This window comes from Sturnus vulgaris, chromosome 19 (genome assembly GCF_052056855.1).
Source record: "Sturnus vulgaris isolate bStuVul1 chromosome 19, bStuVul1.hap1, whole genome shotgun sequence".
Classification (NCBI taxonomy): Eukaryota; Metazoa; Chordata; class Aves; order Passeriformes; family Sturnidae; genus Sturnus; species Sturnus vulgaris.
This window is the reverse complement of record NC_142261.1, coordinates 5,795,158-5,812,983: the sequence shown is the minus strand read 5'-3', so window position 1 is coordinate 5,812,983 and position 17,826 is coordinate 5,795,158. Positions and strand designations below refer to the sequence as shown.

Genomic DNA, 17,826 nt, shown 5'->3' with positions numbered 1-17,826 from the left:
GCACTGCATCAGCCGCCCCAGAAGGAGCCAGTGCCTCGCTCGTGGGCATAAATGAGAGTTTGATGTGCCCCCACTGAAGTGTTTTGTGCTGCTTCCTCTCTCTGGGGGTGTGTGTGCCCACCTCACGTGCCAGTCAGGCCCCGTGCTGGTCTGCAATAACAATTCTGACAAAGCCAATCTGGGCCCTCGCTGCTCTGGGAAGAAATCCACCTGTGTACCTGAGCTTAGGAGGTAAAGTCTTTCATGACAAACCATGCTACCATGTAATAATAAAACTGGTGAGTGTTTACTGACTGCTTATAGCTATCTTTTCAGTTTCTGGTTCACAGGAGCCTCTAACAGAGCAGTTTTGCTTTTATTTGTCCAGGTTCTGATGGGTGTCCTGCCTGTTCCCAGAAATTTACTTCCACAGGACATCAGAGAATTATTCTACATCTGTATTTGCTCTGCCTTTCTAGATGAGCATTACCTTGTCACCTTGTCATTTTTTTCCCCCTGTATCTCCTGAGCAGCAAATCTGTCCTTGAGTTCTGTTCTCAAAGCCTGGTGTGACTCTTTCTTGCAGAAGACATAAGTTGTAAGAAAAATAGAAATACTTCTGCAGGTACCATGCAGGTTTTCCCACTTACATGTCATATCAGGGCTGAGGTGCTGCTTAAGAACCTGAATCAAAGAAACATCCTGCTGGGAGAGGTGGAACACTCAGAGAAATGATGTGTGATGTCATTTGAAACTCCTTGTCTGTATATACACATATATATACATATGTATATATATATATATTATTCCTGTATATATACATTTATGCTTATATATTTATTTATGGTTCTATTTGTGTTTGAATTTATGCATCTATTGTGAGTGTTTTTCAGTTTTCCTGGAAATTAGAGTTGGCTGCTCAGGAGACTGTTTCAAATGTGACCTGATTGCATTGTGCACATATGTATATATAAATATATTTATAAATAAATATATATAAATATGTGCTGACCTTAAGGCAGAGGAAGACTGACTGAATCACGTGCAGCTTAGTCCCCATCCCTTTCTCCTTCACTGGTTCCTGATGAAGCCCCCAGGCATCTCCCTTCAGTAAGGGGAAAGAGGGGGATGCACCTGGCTGGAGAAATGGGTGTCAGCACCTGCTGGAATTATTTTACCAACAGAGCTGTGCTCCTGAGGATCTCACTGACACAAAACTGGCTCAGGCCTGCAGCAATGCCTTTCTTCCCTGGCCAACGTGCCCTCTGTTCCCTGTGCCCCCTCCCATGCAGGCACTGCCCTCCCCTCCTCTCTTCTGCTGCCACAGGCAGGAGGGAGGGAGAATTCACCACCAGAGACCTCTCTGTGCCTCCTCCCTTTCCCAGGGCAATGCTTCTCTCCTGTCTCCCTTGCCACAGCAGTGCTATCAGGTAATTCCCCCAAGCTGACTATGCTCTCTCTTTCTCCAGTGCAGAATCAATACAATTCTGGGCTGCATTTGAAGCTTTTAGCTGCAAACCCATTTTGCTGTGTTTCCTACATTATCCTTTGAGTGCTGCTGTTGATTATAATTAATGTTTATAACATCCTCCATTGTGTCACAGAATATTCCACAGATCAATTAAGTTTCACAACACCTTTGAGGTGTTGGTAAGAAATGGTACACTTCTAATTGCTGTTTTCTCCTTCTGGAAGTGTCTCTTTTACTAGAGAGTGCATGATTAAGGGAAAAGGTTGTTTTATATAAAGCAGGTTAATATGTTGTGCTCTGAAGCTGTGAGTGCTGAGGGCTCTCACCTTCTCAGGTGCTGCCCCTTGGGCAGTGGTAAGAGGTGCTAACACAGCTGCTTTTGCTCCTGTGGCCATTTCTAGTTTTCAAGATAAGTCTGCTGCACTGCACTAAAAGTGGTGGATGTACTGGAGTGTTTCAGGAACTGGAAAAACCCAGTGAGGGCCTTGAGCTTTTATCAAGCATGTTTTTTGAGAAGTGTTTGCAATATGTCAGTGTGACATTGTAGTCCAGTATAAAATGATAAAAGCTGGATGTTGTTCCTTCTGTCATTGTTCTGCTGTTGTTGCTCACTCCCCAAAACTTTTTTTTTTCTGAAAAAGCTGTGAAGGCTTGGGAAGTCTATATTTGAATATATATCATGAGAAAGGGGAGAGGGAGTTGCAAAGACAGTCCTCAGTGGCATTCGTCTGTGAGTGATGATTATGTAGTTGCATCTAAAATGTATTTCCCACCCCCGTTCAATTAACAACTCAGTGCTTTAATGGACAGAGCCTACAGCTGCAGAAATCCATCCCCCAGAGAGATTCCAGCACCTGGGAGCAGTCTGCAAAGCCTGGCAGTACCATTCCTCATTAGAAAGGGAGGAGATCTCATAGGAGCATCCTTCTGCTGTAAGGAGCTGCCTCCAGAGGATTTTTTGTGGGGTAGGCAGGGCTGGAAAGGAGAAGTCTGAGCTCAAACTAGCACCTCAGTTTTGCAAAGCAATGATGCCTTGATCCACTGAAGCCTGTGTTTAGCTTTAAGTACATGAAAATGAAAATGAAATAAGTGGTGTGTGTTTCTTCCCCCATCTCCTTCCCTCGTCTATCATAGGTAAGACTTTAAAAATATACTTGAAATATTTCTTCCACATGTATTTCATTGCAAAGGTACTGAATTACCTTACCTTGGTTGTGTCCTTCCTTTATTTTAGTTCCTAGACCAAATTTATTCTTTGTTACCCTAAGATATGCTTTTCAGTGGTACAAGATGTGAAATCAAGATGTATATAGGATATGTCTCATCCTGTGTACAGGAGAAGTCTCAGCTTTTTTAGGCAAATCTGTTTCCAGGCTTGGCTCTGGGAAATATAATCAGGAAGATGTATTTTATCAAATAATTTGAATATATAAATGCAAAGATCCTGGTGCATAAATATATGCATCAACAGAGGATGGAAGTGCCCAGCCAGGAGTATCCTTGTGTGGTTTTTATAGAGCCTTGAGACCACTTCTAACTAGAGAATGATTCAACAGAAAGTCTTCAGAAATTACAGCACTAAATAGAGAAGTACTGGAATTTCTTGCAGACATGAAGTGCCATGTGATTGATGCTAATAGGTAAATTTAGAATGTAAACTTGAAGACTAAGAACTGTTTAATCTGTGTAAATGTGTTATGAGGTGGGGTCTGTACTAGCTAATCAATGGCTGAATTTTTTGCATTAATGTCTCTGTGCAGGACACCAGCCATGATCGGATGCTCTTTTGTGGTGGACCGAGAGTATTTTGGTGAGATTGGCCTGCTGGACCCTGGCATGGAGGTCTATGGAGGAGAAAACATTGAATTAGGCATGAGGGTGAGTAACAACAAAGAGACTTCGTGCAGTGTCCATGTGCAAAGAGTGCTGGGGAGCTGTGGCCCAGCAGAGTTGCTGTCTGACTGATGGGCCATTATGCTGCAGTAATTGATGCTGCAACACTACCTGAGGAGTGACAGTGCCAGTAAATGAGTGTTACAGGCCTTGAGAGAACTGATAACAGTCAGGAATTTGCTTTATTGGTCCATCCTGTCAGTGTCTGACCCCAATGAGAAAGGTTTTCCCCTTTCCCAGTATCTTTCCTCTTGCACAGCCACTTTAAGTCTCCATGTGCTCATTGCCCTTAGCCGTGGTTGTACATTTGTGGTCTAACAGATGCAATACCTACAGAAAAACAAGGCCAGGCTGGCAGAAGTCAGTTGTAATGTTCATCATACACATACACCATACATTATGAATGCTGGCAATTTCACAACTCTAAGGATCCTCCTTTTAGAATAAGAACTACAGGGTGCAGGTATTCAATCTTTTGGACAGGTCAGTGTGAAGTGTGGACAGGTGACTTTGGAATAGCATCAGACCCTGTGGCCTGGACCTAAAGGAGATTTGATACCTGTTGTCCCTTGCCCTTGTTTTCAAGGTGGTGCTTGCCAGCAAGTCCTCCTGAAGCCCAAGGAACTTGTCTTCGCTTAGTGTTTGAAAATTAGGCCACTTAATGTTGCATGAACAGAGTTTCCTCATTATAAAGCTGACTGTTTAATTATTTTCTCTTTACTCTTTATCCCCTGCTTCCCAGTAACATGTCCCTGGTGCATGTAATGTGCTCATTAAAGCATATATTCTGCTCGTGGTGAAACATCGAACATCAAATTAGTCCATTCTTTATCTGGCTCTATTTTTTTTTCTAAAATGGCTACAAACTCCTTCACACCATTGGACTGAGGAGGAAGGTCACTGCAGCAAGAGTTTATTTTCACATATGGGTGTGTATTTGTTATTCCAGCACTGCAAGAGGGATGGGGTTTGTAATGGGACTGTGTGAATACACTGCTTATACTTTAAGGTTCAGAATTCACAGAGGGGACAGAAAAACTGCTACCACAAATCATCCAATTTTCCTTAAGAGGGTCAGGCTATTACCAGGATTGTGTGAGCTTTCCTTTATCATTGTGCAGGGCTTTGAGCTGTTTGAAACTTTTTCCACATGGCTGCTCCCAGAATAGATTGAACACTCTGGCAAAACTCTGGCGTGGTTGATGAATAAGCCTCCTAAGAAATCTGAAAGCTGTCGCTCTTCTTAAGACCAGGAGAACTTGCTGAGTACGATTAGGGCTCCTGGTAAACAAAGGCAAAGGTTTTAATAGGATTATGAAATAGCACTTGCTTGAAGAGACAAGGATTTGAGGTGAGTGAGGACAGGTTTTCTGGGATAGAGGACCCGTTAAAGCCTGCAGAAACCTTGGATCTAGAAACCAGATCTCTTTCTTTGGGTTTTATTTTGGTTGGGCTTTTTATTTTTTTTTTTTCCCCCCCCATAAGAAAAGCTAACCCTATTGTCTGGGAAAGGTTTTATGAAAGTACAAGGGCATGAGTTTGTTGTGAAATAAGCTGTGTGTCCATAGGACAGGTCTTTTAGTCTGTGTTTCCAGCCTGGATCCATCATGGTAAGTAATATACAGTGTCTGCCTCCTAATTTGCAAATCCTATGTGTGATCCCCTCCTGTGTGTCTTTCAGAGCTGTCAGAAACTAACAGTGTGAAAATGCATGGGAACCTTCTCCCTTCTCTCTAGGCTATTTATAAAACCACTGTGAATTTACCAAGTTGGGGTTTTTTAACTCCAAGTAAATTGCAAAAAATCACTTCTTTCCTGAGGCCTGGTGCAGTGACCCATGCAGGATATTTGGTGCATCACCCCCACCTGCACAGAAGGATGCTGTTGACCATGTGTGACTGCTTGTGTGAAGCAATGAAAAACAGAAAAATGAAGAATAAATGAATTAATAAGCAATGAACAAAAACTATTATATAATAATAAATAATAAGAGGTAGGGAAAGTGGTGGCCCATGCTTGGCTGAAAACAGTCCCTATTTGAAATAGCTGTAACAATAATCTTTTTAAACTTTTTTTTTGCAAACTATTATCATTTTACTGCCAAGAGAAAAGGGATTAGGCTTGGAGTGCCTGAAATAGATTACATTGCATCTAGTGAACCCTTGTTTAAATTGTTTTAATAGAGTGGAATAGGGAAACTCAGTGAAACTAATGAGCTGATTTGGGAGGATACTGTTTGATAACCCAGCTAATTCCCATGAAATCTCTTATTTATTAAAAAATCATGATCTTGGGTATTCCATTGTTGGCTTTGCACTTTTCTTAATTCCATAGATGGAAATATTTAAATAATTAACTTAAGTGATTTTCTGTTCTGAATAAGCAGTGCAGCAACAGACTGGGGCTGTCTACTATGCCTACTGAAAATATTTAGGGGCCTGCAGCTCTTTTTTTAAACTCCTATTATTTTTTGAGTAAACTTGACAGTGGTTAGAGCTGCATTGTCCTGATGGGGTGACTTTACACTGAAGCCAATGTCTGTTTGCCAAGAGAGGGAGATTCTGGTTTGATTGAGAAAAAGCACCAGCTGTTGTGGGAATTAAAAGGGAGATGGATAGGTTTGCAGGCTCGTGGTAGTAAGATGGACACTTACATAATGTCACCTTATGCTGTATTTTTTAAAGGTGACAGTCTCACCACCAGGTGGATCAGTCTGGGGAATTCTGTTAGGACAAATGTTGCTGTTCTCTCCCTGTTCTCCAACCAGCTACTGAAGCTGATGGGAGTTATTATTAGCACCTAAACACAGGAAATGACAGCATCCAGTCTTGGCTGACTCCTCTGGGGATGAGTTGCCCTTCATGAGCACAGGCTGAAGAAGACACTGTAAATTCAGGGTAGATCATCTTTGATGCTTCTGAACATCAAATGATCTCTCTGACCTGTAGTGATGTCCCAATAGGAAAAACAATTCAGGCATTGCTTGAATGTGGAGGAAGGCAGGGATCCCTTTAAGTGAGGGTCCCAAATCATGACCCTGGAAGAAAATGTGTGCTTTGCAAGTGTTATATGAGTTCCATTCCTAGTGGGAGCTACAGACACTCTTAATAATTTAGAAAGGGATCATATAAACATTAAAAGCCTAGTTTATGATTTAACCTAATACAGGCAGTTTATGATGCATCTTTTTATAGTGAGTCATTAATCATTGCACTAAGGATCCCTTGCTTCCTCTGGTGCTCCAGTGATAAGGTGAATGAATTGCTGTTCTTTTTACTTTGTGCCCATCAGCTGTAATGGTGGGTGGGAAGAGATCAAGCATTTATTTTAAAGGATGCTCTAGCAGAAATTAAATTCTGATTCCACCATTAAGAATCCAAACAAATTAAATAAAAAATTATGTTGCCACATTGATAACTGCAAGTAAAACTCCTTTTCTTTTATAGCCAGCATCAGACTGCTTTATTCTCAGTAGCACTGTGTCAGCATCAGCAGGTGTGTCCCAGGTAGCTTTGGCCAGTTTTGTGGCCACTGTCAGTGGAATGTCTCTGGGAGCACAGAGCTCCTCAGGATTGAAAAGAGCAGACCCCAGCCAGAATCCAGCTCAGACCCTGTGTGCTCTCTGGAGCTGTGATTTAGTTGGTGATGGAGGCCAAGCTGAAACCACGGGTTGTGTAAACAGAAATGCAGTCCCATCTCTGGCTTTACACAAGTACTGTGTGTACTGTATAAAAAAAATCATGATGCAGATGCACCAAAGCCTCTTTATGAGGAAATGAAGCTCATTACCTAATGGACTTCCATACAAGCAAATCATTATACCTTCCAAACTTGGGTTATATGCCCTGCCTTTGCTTTCTTTAAAAATAGATGAACTACATTTTTTCTGAGCAGAAATGCTAATGGTAGATTGTTGAGCAGTGAATTTTTGACCTCATTTTATTACCTTTAGCTAAAGAGATTTAGATTCCTTTGAGCAGTCAGTGTTTTAAATGCAGATTCCAGACTGGTATGCTGTAATAAAAATGTCACAAGGTTTATGTATAGCAAACTTTAATTCTGAATTCTGGACAATGCTTTTTGCTCTGTGTGATTCATGAGGCCGGGTCCCTAATCTTGGAGCTAAATAGAAACTCAGTTCTGGTGAGTTACTCAAAATTCCAGCATTTTTTCACACGTGCTGTGGTAAAATACAAGTGAAAATTGTATAAAAAGTAGATGTTAATCAAAGTGTCTTATTATGGTGAATCTGAAAATAGTTCATTTTTATTTTGACCTTTCCCAAGCTTTAATTTTTAATATTAAATTAATTCAGTTTTGAATTAAAAGTCTTAAAGCCTTTTAGTTCAAAGATGTTGAATCACTTAAATGATGTTAACAAAACCCCACAATTGCTGACATCTGAAAAAGTAGCATGCTCTGTCCTTAGACATGCCTATTCACACTGGAGTGCAATAAATCAGCCTTTTCAGCATGAAGTTAAATGCTATTAAAATGTTTCTTAGCAGTTCCACACTGCCTAAGCAAAATCCTGGTAAGTGATGTAATCTGCTGTTATTGGAAGTTGCCCCATTGCTTAGGCTGCAAAGATCTCAGTGATAAATCTCCCAGGTCTCACCCTCCAGATAAAGTGTATAAGGAAAGGTATCCTCTTTTTCCATCTCCAGTTTAATTTAGCAGTTTTAGAGGTTATTTCCTAAGGTAAAAGAATGCTGAGTTTGTCGAGCCAAGCATTAAGAAACCATGAAAGGACTGAAGTTGTGGTGCCTGGATTACATTAATTCACAGCTCCCTTCCCTCTTCAGAGCAGGGATTGGAGCAGCTGGTTCTGTGCTGTTGTGCATAAGTGATGAGCCAGGTCCTCAGCACTTCCAAGGGCTCAGCATCTTCTTATTCCATGGGAGTTGCACGGATTCAGGATGGGATTAGGCTTGACATGTGTGCACAGCAGGAATGCATTGTGTCTGGAAGAGGGGACAGGCTTTGTGGCAAGTGGAGGAGCTCATGCAGGTGTTAAACCCCAGCCTGCTGCACCCTGGAGTGTCCCAAACCACCCAGAGTCACCCCTGGTGCTTGCCCGTGGCCAAAGTGTGCAGTGCCAGTTCCATGGGCTGCAGAGGGCAGTTACTGTGCCGACACCTGGGAGAGAGCTGCCAGCAGTCCCAGGGACTCTGATCCCAGCCTGGAACAGAGCCAGTGCTGCCAGCAAACTGGGAAGTGGTGGGACAGCAGATGAGGACAGGCTGATTCCAGTGATCACCAGCACTGGGGACAGGGTTCAGATGTCTGACCTCAGCCACATTTCAAACCAGAGGGTTTCCTCTGTGAAAGGGTCTTCCCCACTTGAAAGAGCAGGATGTACAAACAGTGTAAAGCAAAGCCAAACATCTAAAATATGGCTCTGGGCCTGCTCTGATGAAGTTCAGAGTGCTTGGGTTTTTCTCTGATCAGATTATTAATATAGTCTTAATTGTACTTTTAATGGGATGTATGATCTTGGTTTTGGGGACAGAACCCAAATCCCTACCTGTCTGCAATTTCTTTGAACCATACTATCCTCTTGTCTTTTCTTTTTTTTCTTCATTATTTTTCTTTTTATTAAATTGAGGATAACTTTAACCTAGCATGAAAAACAATGGTTTCATCAGAACGCAGCACAGTGGTGCTCTAGCATGAAATTGCCATTGCACTACAGGACTGGAGCTTCTGAGTACCCTTAAAAATACTCTCTAAAGTGGGAGCATTGGAAATAGTTCAGAAAAGAGCATCTGGCCATTTGGCTCCCATATCACATCATGCTCCATCGAGTGTAACATTTTATGTTACAAACTCTTTCATGTACCAGGACACTATCAAAGCACAGGGCTGGAAATTTTAGAAAGAGATCAACAGCAAGAGAACTGAGGAAAGAAAATGCTTCCTTAGTCTTTGCCACTTTCTTCTCAGCCACTTTCCTGCAGGTTTGATCTAAATCTGACACATGTTCCTCTTCACAGGCAAGTGTGAACTGAATGAGAGAGAGATGGGGGAAATGAAGAGGAGTGTGTTAATTGTGTTGAGATTGAAATAGGTTTCACTTGCCTAATGATGAGTCTGAACCAAACACTAGAGATGAGCTACAGCTGTTCAGAAACTTTCTGATACAACATATTTTGTGTTGCAAAATAACAGCTAATCCAGAACTCCAAATGGTCTGTAGGACTAAATTTTGATGCTGATTACTGAAAGCCTGTCTTGGTCTGTTTTTTACCCAGATGTGCCCAACTGTCAGTCTTTAGCTTGGTCCCAGCACACCTGGCAAAAGGTTTCTTTGTGTTTTTCTGGAACCATTTCGAATCTCTCTCAGAACTCTTAAAAAAAGAAAAGAAAAACCACTTCTGTGGAAAGCATCCTTTTTCCATGCAAAAAACCAAGATGTGAAAGTGATCCAGGATACCAGCTGCTCCCCAGTCGGTTCACATTTTTGGGGGGATGAGAGTTTTAATCAGGAATCTCTAGGAAATATAAAGGGAGGAGTCCTTTCAGCCCAGGTTTCTGCAGTTGGAGAAGGATTTGGCTTGGAGCAATGTCCTGTGTGGTCATCCCCAGCCCAGCCCAGCAGCCTGGCTAAGTTCTGGAGGAGCAGCCAGTGGATGCTTCCCTTGGCAGTGACCAGGGCTAATGGGTGGTTGTGTTGGACTCCCCAGGTACCTCCAGGTAAATAACTTCATTTGGCAAAGTGCTTCTCAGCCTTAGGGCTGAGCTGCCAAGCTCCTCCAGGCTGGAGTGCAGGTCTGGAGGTGAGGTTGTAGATATTTAAATGTACAGCTGAGGTGTTACCCTTGCAGGAGTGTTCAGATAACCATTATTCATGATGTTAAACATACAACTCATCACCACTGGCAAGTGGAAGTTTTTTGTCGTGGGAGCATGAGGGTAACAGAGCTGATGTTTGAGAGTTGTAGGTTTGGAGGGTTACGAGTTGTGGGGCCTAGGTTTGCTTGCATTTGTTGTAATTCTGCCTGGAAGACTTTGTGAGGGAATATGACATTTTTTTGCTGTACATTTTTTAGTCTGCTAAAGAAATCTCTAACTGACTAATAATTATCCTTGCACTAGTGTCACCTGAATGAGGCAGAGCATGTTGAGCTGACCTGTGTGACAGGTACCTGTGAGCTGAGGAGCAGGAGCAGGGAAGGGCTAATACATGTAGCTGTGTTGATGGATTAAGGTCCACTCCTTGGTGCCAAATTTATTATTATCTGCATTGTGTGTAACACATGGGAAAAAAAGGCAGTTTAACACTGTGTTTGAAAGAGCATTTTGTGTAAAGGCAGAGGATTAGCCAGCAGTGAGGTGCAGTTGGTGCTTTTCCCCCAGAGGGCCCCCAGAGGAGTGAGACCTGGCACCTCCTCTGAGAGGAGCCAGAACAGGGCATGGAACAGGGAACCAGATCCTCATCTGGCCAAGCACAGACAGAAAAAAACCCCCACAAACTTCATTAAAATACTTATAGCCACAAAATTTCTTTGTTTTCTACACAGGAAAAATATGGAGGCAGGTTGGCTGAAATGTTTTATTAGCATGTTTATTGTAACACAGCTCTGTGTGTAGCTTCACTGCTTGCATGCTGCAGCCAGTCTAGATTCACATAGATAAATTCCCTGTGCATCCTCATATTTCTTTGTTTCTCTTCCATGAACATCAGATTAGATTTCATGGCAGTGTTAGACATATATTTAATGTGCACAAAAGCATTGGTCAAAATGCCAATTGCTTTCCATTGGTAGCTTTTTCCAACATAATGGAAAGGTGTTAGCTATTTAAAAGAGAGGGAAAACAAACACAAAATGACATAACTGTCATTTCTATTTGTATTCTAGGCTTAGAAAAAGCAGATCTCACTGAAAAATCATATTTAATATGACATACAGAATTCATAGCATGAGAAATGCAGCCAAGGAGAACCCAGAGAAGCAACAAAATAGATTTGCAAAATCTGTTGTGGGTGCAACTGCGTATCACATAGTCAAGTGTTTTGACTGTGATAAAATAATCTGTTCACGTGTTTTAGTAAAACTGTAGCTGCATATTTCTACCTAAAATGCCACTTAGATTTCCTCTGTGTTTCTGAGAGAATGTCATTTGCACAAATATCTTCCTATCAGAAGAAAAGCAAATGATTCAATAACCTCGGAGCAGGTTCTGTCTGTAATTCCTGGCACGCTCTGAGGAAGCAGGTAAATGAGTTTGGATTCATTAAACCGAGGGGAAACTGAGGCAGAAGGCTCCAAAGATGTCCTCGTGGGATGTCTGAGAGTCATCTGATGGCAGAGCCAGGCTGAAACTATTTAAAACAAACTTTATTGTATTTCTCTACTAATTGGTCTGAATTCAAAAGCTGAAATGATTACTGGAGGTTACAGCACCTGCATACATTATAAGAACTGCACTTGAAACCCCAGTGTTCCTTTAGGGCTTGATTGAGTGAAGAAAGGACAAGGATGATGGACTTCAGCAATCCTCTTGGGATTGTTTTTCCTATTCCTCTTTCCAGCTGGTGTTGCCACGTTGTGCTGGCGGGCTCCTGGTGGCTTGAAAGATTTTCTGGTATATGTTCTGTGGCCAGGTCACCACCACTGTCCCTGATCCCCAGGGAGGGGAGGTGGTGTCATTTTCTGACTCTGCCTCCCCTCCACTTGCCAAGAGCAGCCCTTGGGGCCATCTGGCAGCAGCCTGCTGAGGACAGTGTGCACACACACACACCATTTTCCTTCTGCACTCCTTTTCCTCACCCTTCTGATCCCTTATCAAGAAATCCATTGGCTCCCAAACACTTGTACTGCAGGAATTGCAGTCTCAAGCTGTGATGCCTTGGAGTGGCTACCTAGAACAGAGACTAGACAGAGTCAAGAGGATAAAGTGGGTATTAATTTAAGGGGTACACCCTGGGAAGCCAAAAGCCTTGGCTATACCCAAGATGGACAATGGTCACAAATTTTTCACACAGGTATAAGTTTGGTCTATTTGCATATCAGGGGTTAATCATCCAATTACAGCTTCAGGTAATGAAATCTTATTCCTTCAGTTTGCTCCTTCCCCAGTTCACTTCTGTTTATACTTTTCAGGGCCTGAGGCTGTGAGGTGTCCCTGGATGACAGGCCCAGAGGGCTTGTTTTGTCTAACTAAAACGAGAAGACAATTAACTACATTTTATACGGAGTTTAGAGCTAGGCAGTGATGCAGTATAGGATTTGAAAAAATATAAAAGCTAAAATCCTAAGGCATCAGCTGCACGGGTGGGTCTGTGACCACTGAGCTGTGCATGGTGCTGTATTCCCTAGCCCTGTGTCTGTGGCTCAGCCTTTGCTGCTCCTGGCCCCAGTGTGTGCTGCCCTGCCACCGTGCCTTTAGCCGAGATGAGCCAGACCCCGCCAGCCTCAGAGCTGCTGACAGTTCAGCTCCACTTAGCTGCAGTTCAAGGTCAAATAGGACTTTAAAATATGAATAAATGTCAGGGTTTGCTGGCACATCGATCTCAGTCTTTTTGATTACTGCCAGATCGCATGAATAAATTAGCCTTGACAGGTGCGATAAATTGTATAGACTACTGATCTCCAACAGTAAATGTTAGAGAAGGACGTGGAAGGCCTGGAGGGGAAAATACCCTCTGCAGATGTTTATATTAAATGAGGTGAGCTTTGATACAGTGCTCAGGGGGTGATCTTCAGGCAGGAGGAGGCCTTTTGTTCATTTGAGATTCTGTGCCAAGCCAGGGCACGTCTCTGACTGTCGTATTGATTTCCTTTGTCAGGAGGAGTTTGGGTTGCTGTGCCTTGTGAAGTGAGAGAGCTCTGGTGCCTGTCCCACCACTGCCCTCCCCTCTCCCAAGGGTGTTCAAATGGCCTGGGCTCAGGACTGCTGGGTCCCGAGAGGGGACAGACAGCAAGCACATCTCTAACTACAGTAAAACAGAAGTAGAAGGTGTAGGAAATGGCTCTTGATATGTTGTCATACAGTGCTGAGCACTGTCAAGCCACAGCTGACTTCTGCATGTCAGATCTTGGCTTTGCAGGGTCCTTTTATTTAGAAATTAATGCTGATATTTAGAGAAACTCACATGACACAGAGTACATGCTTTCTTTCTCTATTTTTTCCTGTAAATCATAACTGGGATGCTTCATTTCCTTCTTATGCATAAATATTGGCAATGGCAATCACTAGTTAATTTTATTTTTAATAAGGGGTCTTTCTCTTCTGTTGGTTGCTAAATGAGCATGTGAAAAGAATTTGAGGATAGAGTGAGGGGGTTTTGATCCTATTTCATGTATCTCTACCTAAGAACTTTCAGTTTTCCTAAATCTACAATGAAATATTGTAATCCTCTCCAATATCAGACACATTACAAAGCCAGACTTTTTGTCACAGACATTTAGACTTGTTCTTTTACTGATATCCTTTAATTAAGCATGCCCTCTTTCTGAAGCATCATGCACACATTCTGTCTCCCCATCTTGATAACTCATCTGTGTGTTTGTATACAGAAGTCTGTGTATACATATTTATATGAAAGTAGAGATCATGGACTAGTGCTCATTTTGGGCCATTCTTCCTCACAAGGGCTTCTGTGAAATACTTGGATTTATGTTGAGACACTGAGCTTCATAGTACAGTTAATCTGAAATGCACAATTTCAAATGCAGAATCATTTTTCTCTCCAAAAGCAGAACGGTATGGATGTGCTATATTTTGTAGCAAGAGAATTAAAGAGAGAAGCTTTGGGTTTGCTTCAATCGATTTTAAAAAATGAAAGCAGAGCAGAGTCTAAATTCAGTGGATTTTAAATTTTCATTGTGAATGTTCTGCATAGCTTCACTGTCTTAACTATAAATATACAGTCACGAGTTTTGGACATAAATTGTCCCTTTAATACACATAATCAATAGCATATGTATAATCTAAAAGAGACTATTACAAATCTGTTGTTTATGTGCCAAAATGTTTGAGTGCTCTAATGAACTGATACATCTTCGATACATTAGTGTATGGAAGGAGTTACTAAAAAGGATTTTTGCTTGTACAGAAATGCCTTTCCTAATATAAAAATAAGGTGGGGTGGACAGAGATCAAGACAGAAAAGGCTGGGAAAAATAAAGGGCCTTTCCTATTATGGAAATAATAATATTAAGGGTCTTATTCCTATTAATACCTTCACCAGATGGATGATATCCTGCACACACAGGGCTAAGGAGAGTGTTAAGAACTGTGATGAGAAAATGGGGTGTATGACAGAGAGGAGGGTCAGCCATGGTGCTGAGTGGGAAGAAGCAAATTGCCTAGCAAGAAGGATTTTGAGAATCATAGAGGAGCTCTGGGAAGATTAGCAAATGCAGGCAGGTGTCTCCAAGCTTCAAAATGTGTGCTTTTCTGATTACTGGTATTAGAGGGAAAAAAATGTTTACAAAGCGATAGGGAGGAGAATGAAGATTATATTTTGAGGGCCAGGGAAGTATTGTGCCAGACTTAGGAATCACTGCAAAAAAAGCTGAAGTAAATAGATAAGAGAGAAGCATTAGTATTGCTAGAACTGGGGCTTCTTGAACACGTGCCAAATGAAATGTGGAGGGATTTGCTCATGAGAGTCAAACAATCTTCAGGCAAAAAGGCTGCAGAGATTATTAAGGATGTTCTTTGCATCCCTACAAAAGTGCTTCCCTGTTTCCACTCATAATATCCATTATTTTTCTGATCTGGGGGCCGGACATGGCTCTGATTCTGTGTCAAACCAAGCTTTGCCAGGAACCTCCTGAGAGAAGAGGTGGAGTCTTGGTAAAGGCAGTTTGGAAACTACCTGTGGTAGAACCAGCTGCCTGAAATGAGCCTGGCCTGTCCCTGCAGGGCTGGAGTTGTGGATAAGAAATCGTGGGGCCAAGCCCTCAGTGTTCTGCAGTGAGCACCCTCAATGTTAAGCCAGACCTGGTAGAAACTGAATCAGTCCATTAACTTTCCAATTTTACCTTGCCTCCTCCTTCCCATCTCCTCCCTAGGCCATTTTTTAACTTGAGGGTCAATGTGTTTTGCTTCTGGAGTTGTGCTGAGGTGCTCTCTGGGCTGCAGCAGAAGTGGGAAGTGATTTTGGAGAGCTGCATTCAGACCCGGGCTGGTGTCATTCTGTGCTCTGTAGCAGTGTAGGTGCTTTCACTTGTGCAGGTCGTCTCCAGCTGGAAGCACAGCAAAAATAATTGCTGGGGGAAATGTGGTTCATTTTTCTCTTTCCTCGTTAATCCCTATTCAGTATCTCTTCAGGAAGATGCAGTGATGTGCCAGTGTGCTATAACTTACTTTCTTTCCCTTTCCATTCCTTCCCTCTGCCTGTTTTAATTAGGCATAGCCCTGTTGTCCATCTTACTGGAGCAACATTTCCTGTCATGTCAAATGTCAAAAGCAGTTTCTACATGAAAATATAGCAAATTCTCACACTTATTAAGATGGCTTTTTTAGATCTTTACACAAAGTTCTGTCATTCTGCATACCTCGTGAGGCACTGATGTTTTTTTCTGGATGTGAGGGCTGACTGTCAGCCACATCCCTATTTATCTCTAGGTGCTTTCACAACAGTCTCTGGGGTAAACGCAGATCTGCTGTCAGTTCTGCCTGGTATTATTTCAGCACACAGAACCAAAGCAGGGCTAAGGAAGGTGTAGATGTAACCATGCTGGTTGTGTGACAGGCACCAGCTTGGCAACCATGAAAATGAGATGCAGAGGGAGGAACATGTCTGACTTTGCTCAGTTTTCAGCCCTGGCAGGCAGGTGTGGTATGCAAGCAGCACTCATTAAATCCTCTCTAAGCCAGTCTTGGAGGTTTGGATATCTTTTGCATTTTGCACATGGAGCTGGCAATAAAGGAAGTGGTTTGTGGGGATGGTGGAGATGAGCCACTAAAGTGTGTGAGACAAATGGCCAGGACCAAATCATCCTGAGCTGTCCAAGGGCAGTGTTGAAAATTCATACGATTTTCCCACCTTGGTTCAGCTTTTCTCCCACTCTTAAATCCTTTCTTTCTGGCAAGTCTTTAGACTGTTCTCCACCTTCTGTCTCCTGCTCTTGCCAACGTATCTCATTCTATTTCATCACTCTGCTATCCCTCCCTCCCTCCACCTTTCCTGGCTCAGCTCCACCAGGCCTTAATGTTCCACATTCTCCTCTAGCTGTGCCAGTGACTTATGAGCTCAGTGCTGCTGTGGACACCAGACCTCTTAAGTACCTTAGCAACTCCCAGGAAAGCTCATAAATGTCTTTCACAATGGATGTTCAAAGTAAGAGAAGCATTAGAGGTTTGAGGAATTTCTTGTCTAATAGGAGAAGCCTAGACTAGATGAGAAGGGGAAAACTTATTACTTGGGGTAGAAAAATACAGATGCCTTTTTAATTGCAAGAACAACTAAGCAGGCGTCTGTGACATGAAGTAAGAATGTAAAGGAAATGTTTCAGTTTGAACAGAAATTAATTCAGAGGATAAGTAGAAAAGGCTTATAATTTGTAGGGAAATTAGTCTTTGATGATCACAGAGCTTTGTTTTGACATTCCCTCTGACTGTAGAATGACAGTGGAGTAAAGACTTCTAGAGGTGTTATACGTTTGAAAGAAAAAATTGAAACAGTGACCTCAGGAAATGAACACAGAGGTGAATGTAAGAAGAATCTGATTAATGAGTCAAAGAAGGGTCAGACTCAGATGCACAGGGAGAAGTTTCTGAAACCCTCAAGGTCTTGAGAACGAATCCTGTTCTGAGGTTTGTCTGCTGTATCCCTTGAACCTCTGCAATCTCTTGCCTGACTGTCTCTCCTACTCCTTTGGTCTCCCTTTCTCTGTGTGGCTGCTTGTTTTTTTTTTAAGGCTGCCTTCCTTCTTTTCATCCACTTGTTCCCCTCAGGTAGTTGGACAAAGCTCGGAATTATCTCGTGCTAATGAGAATCCAGTGCTGCCTTTCTCCCAGTGCATGAAGACAGACCCTGAGGCCCCAAGGAGCAGATTGCATAATATGGACATGATTTTAGTACAAAAACAATTGTGGGGTGTAGAAGTGAACCAGAAAACAAATTTTAAAACCTTACAGTTCCTTGTATCATTAAATCCTGGATATTTGGGCTAGGTGCATCCCCCTTCATATCCAGGGCAGCCAAATTGTTTTAGGGATGGTTTTAATGCTAATAATTGCTTGATATCATAGACAGGTTGATTTGGTTGATTAATTTGGATATTTCAGCTCATGTGCATGTGTATTCCCAAACTAGCCAGGAGTTCTTCCAATAACTTGGCTGTGGTGGCATCAAGCTGTGGCTGACACTAAATGTGCCAACCTTTGAATTTTGATCCAGTCAGTCTCTTCTCTCACTTTGAACCAAAACATCAAAGTACTTTTTTTTTTTTTTTTTTTAAAAAAAAAAAGCAATCACCTGTGGATTTCTATTGGTTTGCATCAGTAAAATGTTACTGGAGGGT

At 42.2% G+C, this 17,826-nt stretch overlaps 1 protein-coding gene across 2 annotated transcripts in view; it reads left to right on the top strand.

Annotated features, from left to right (window-relative positions):
* The window catches only part of GALNT9 (polypeptide N-acetylgalactosaminyltransferase 9), a 125,281-nt gene that overhangs the window by 61,362 nt on the left and 46,093 nt on the right, over window positions 1-17,826 (top strand). For both annotated transcript variants that reach the window (XM_014874864.2, XM_088176310.1), the window contains exon 6: window positions 3,211-3,328. In XM_014874864.2, the coding sequence (XP_014730350.1) occupies window positions 3,211-3,328 (118 nt within the window). The remainder of the gene's footprint in view (window positions 1-3,210; window positions 3,329-17,826) is intronic.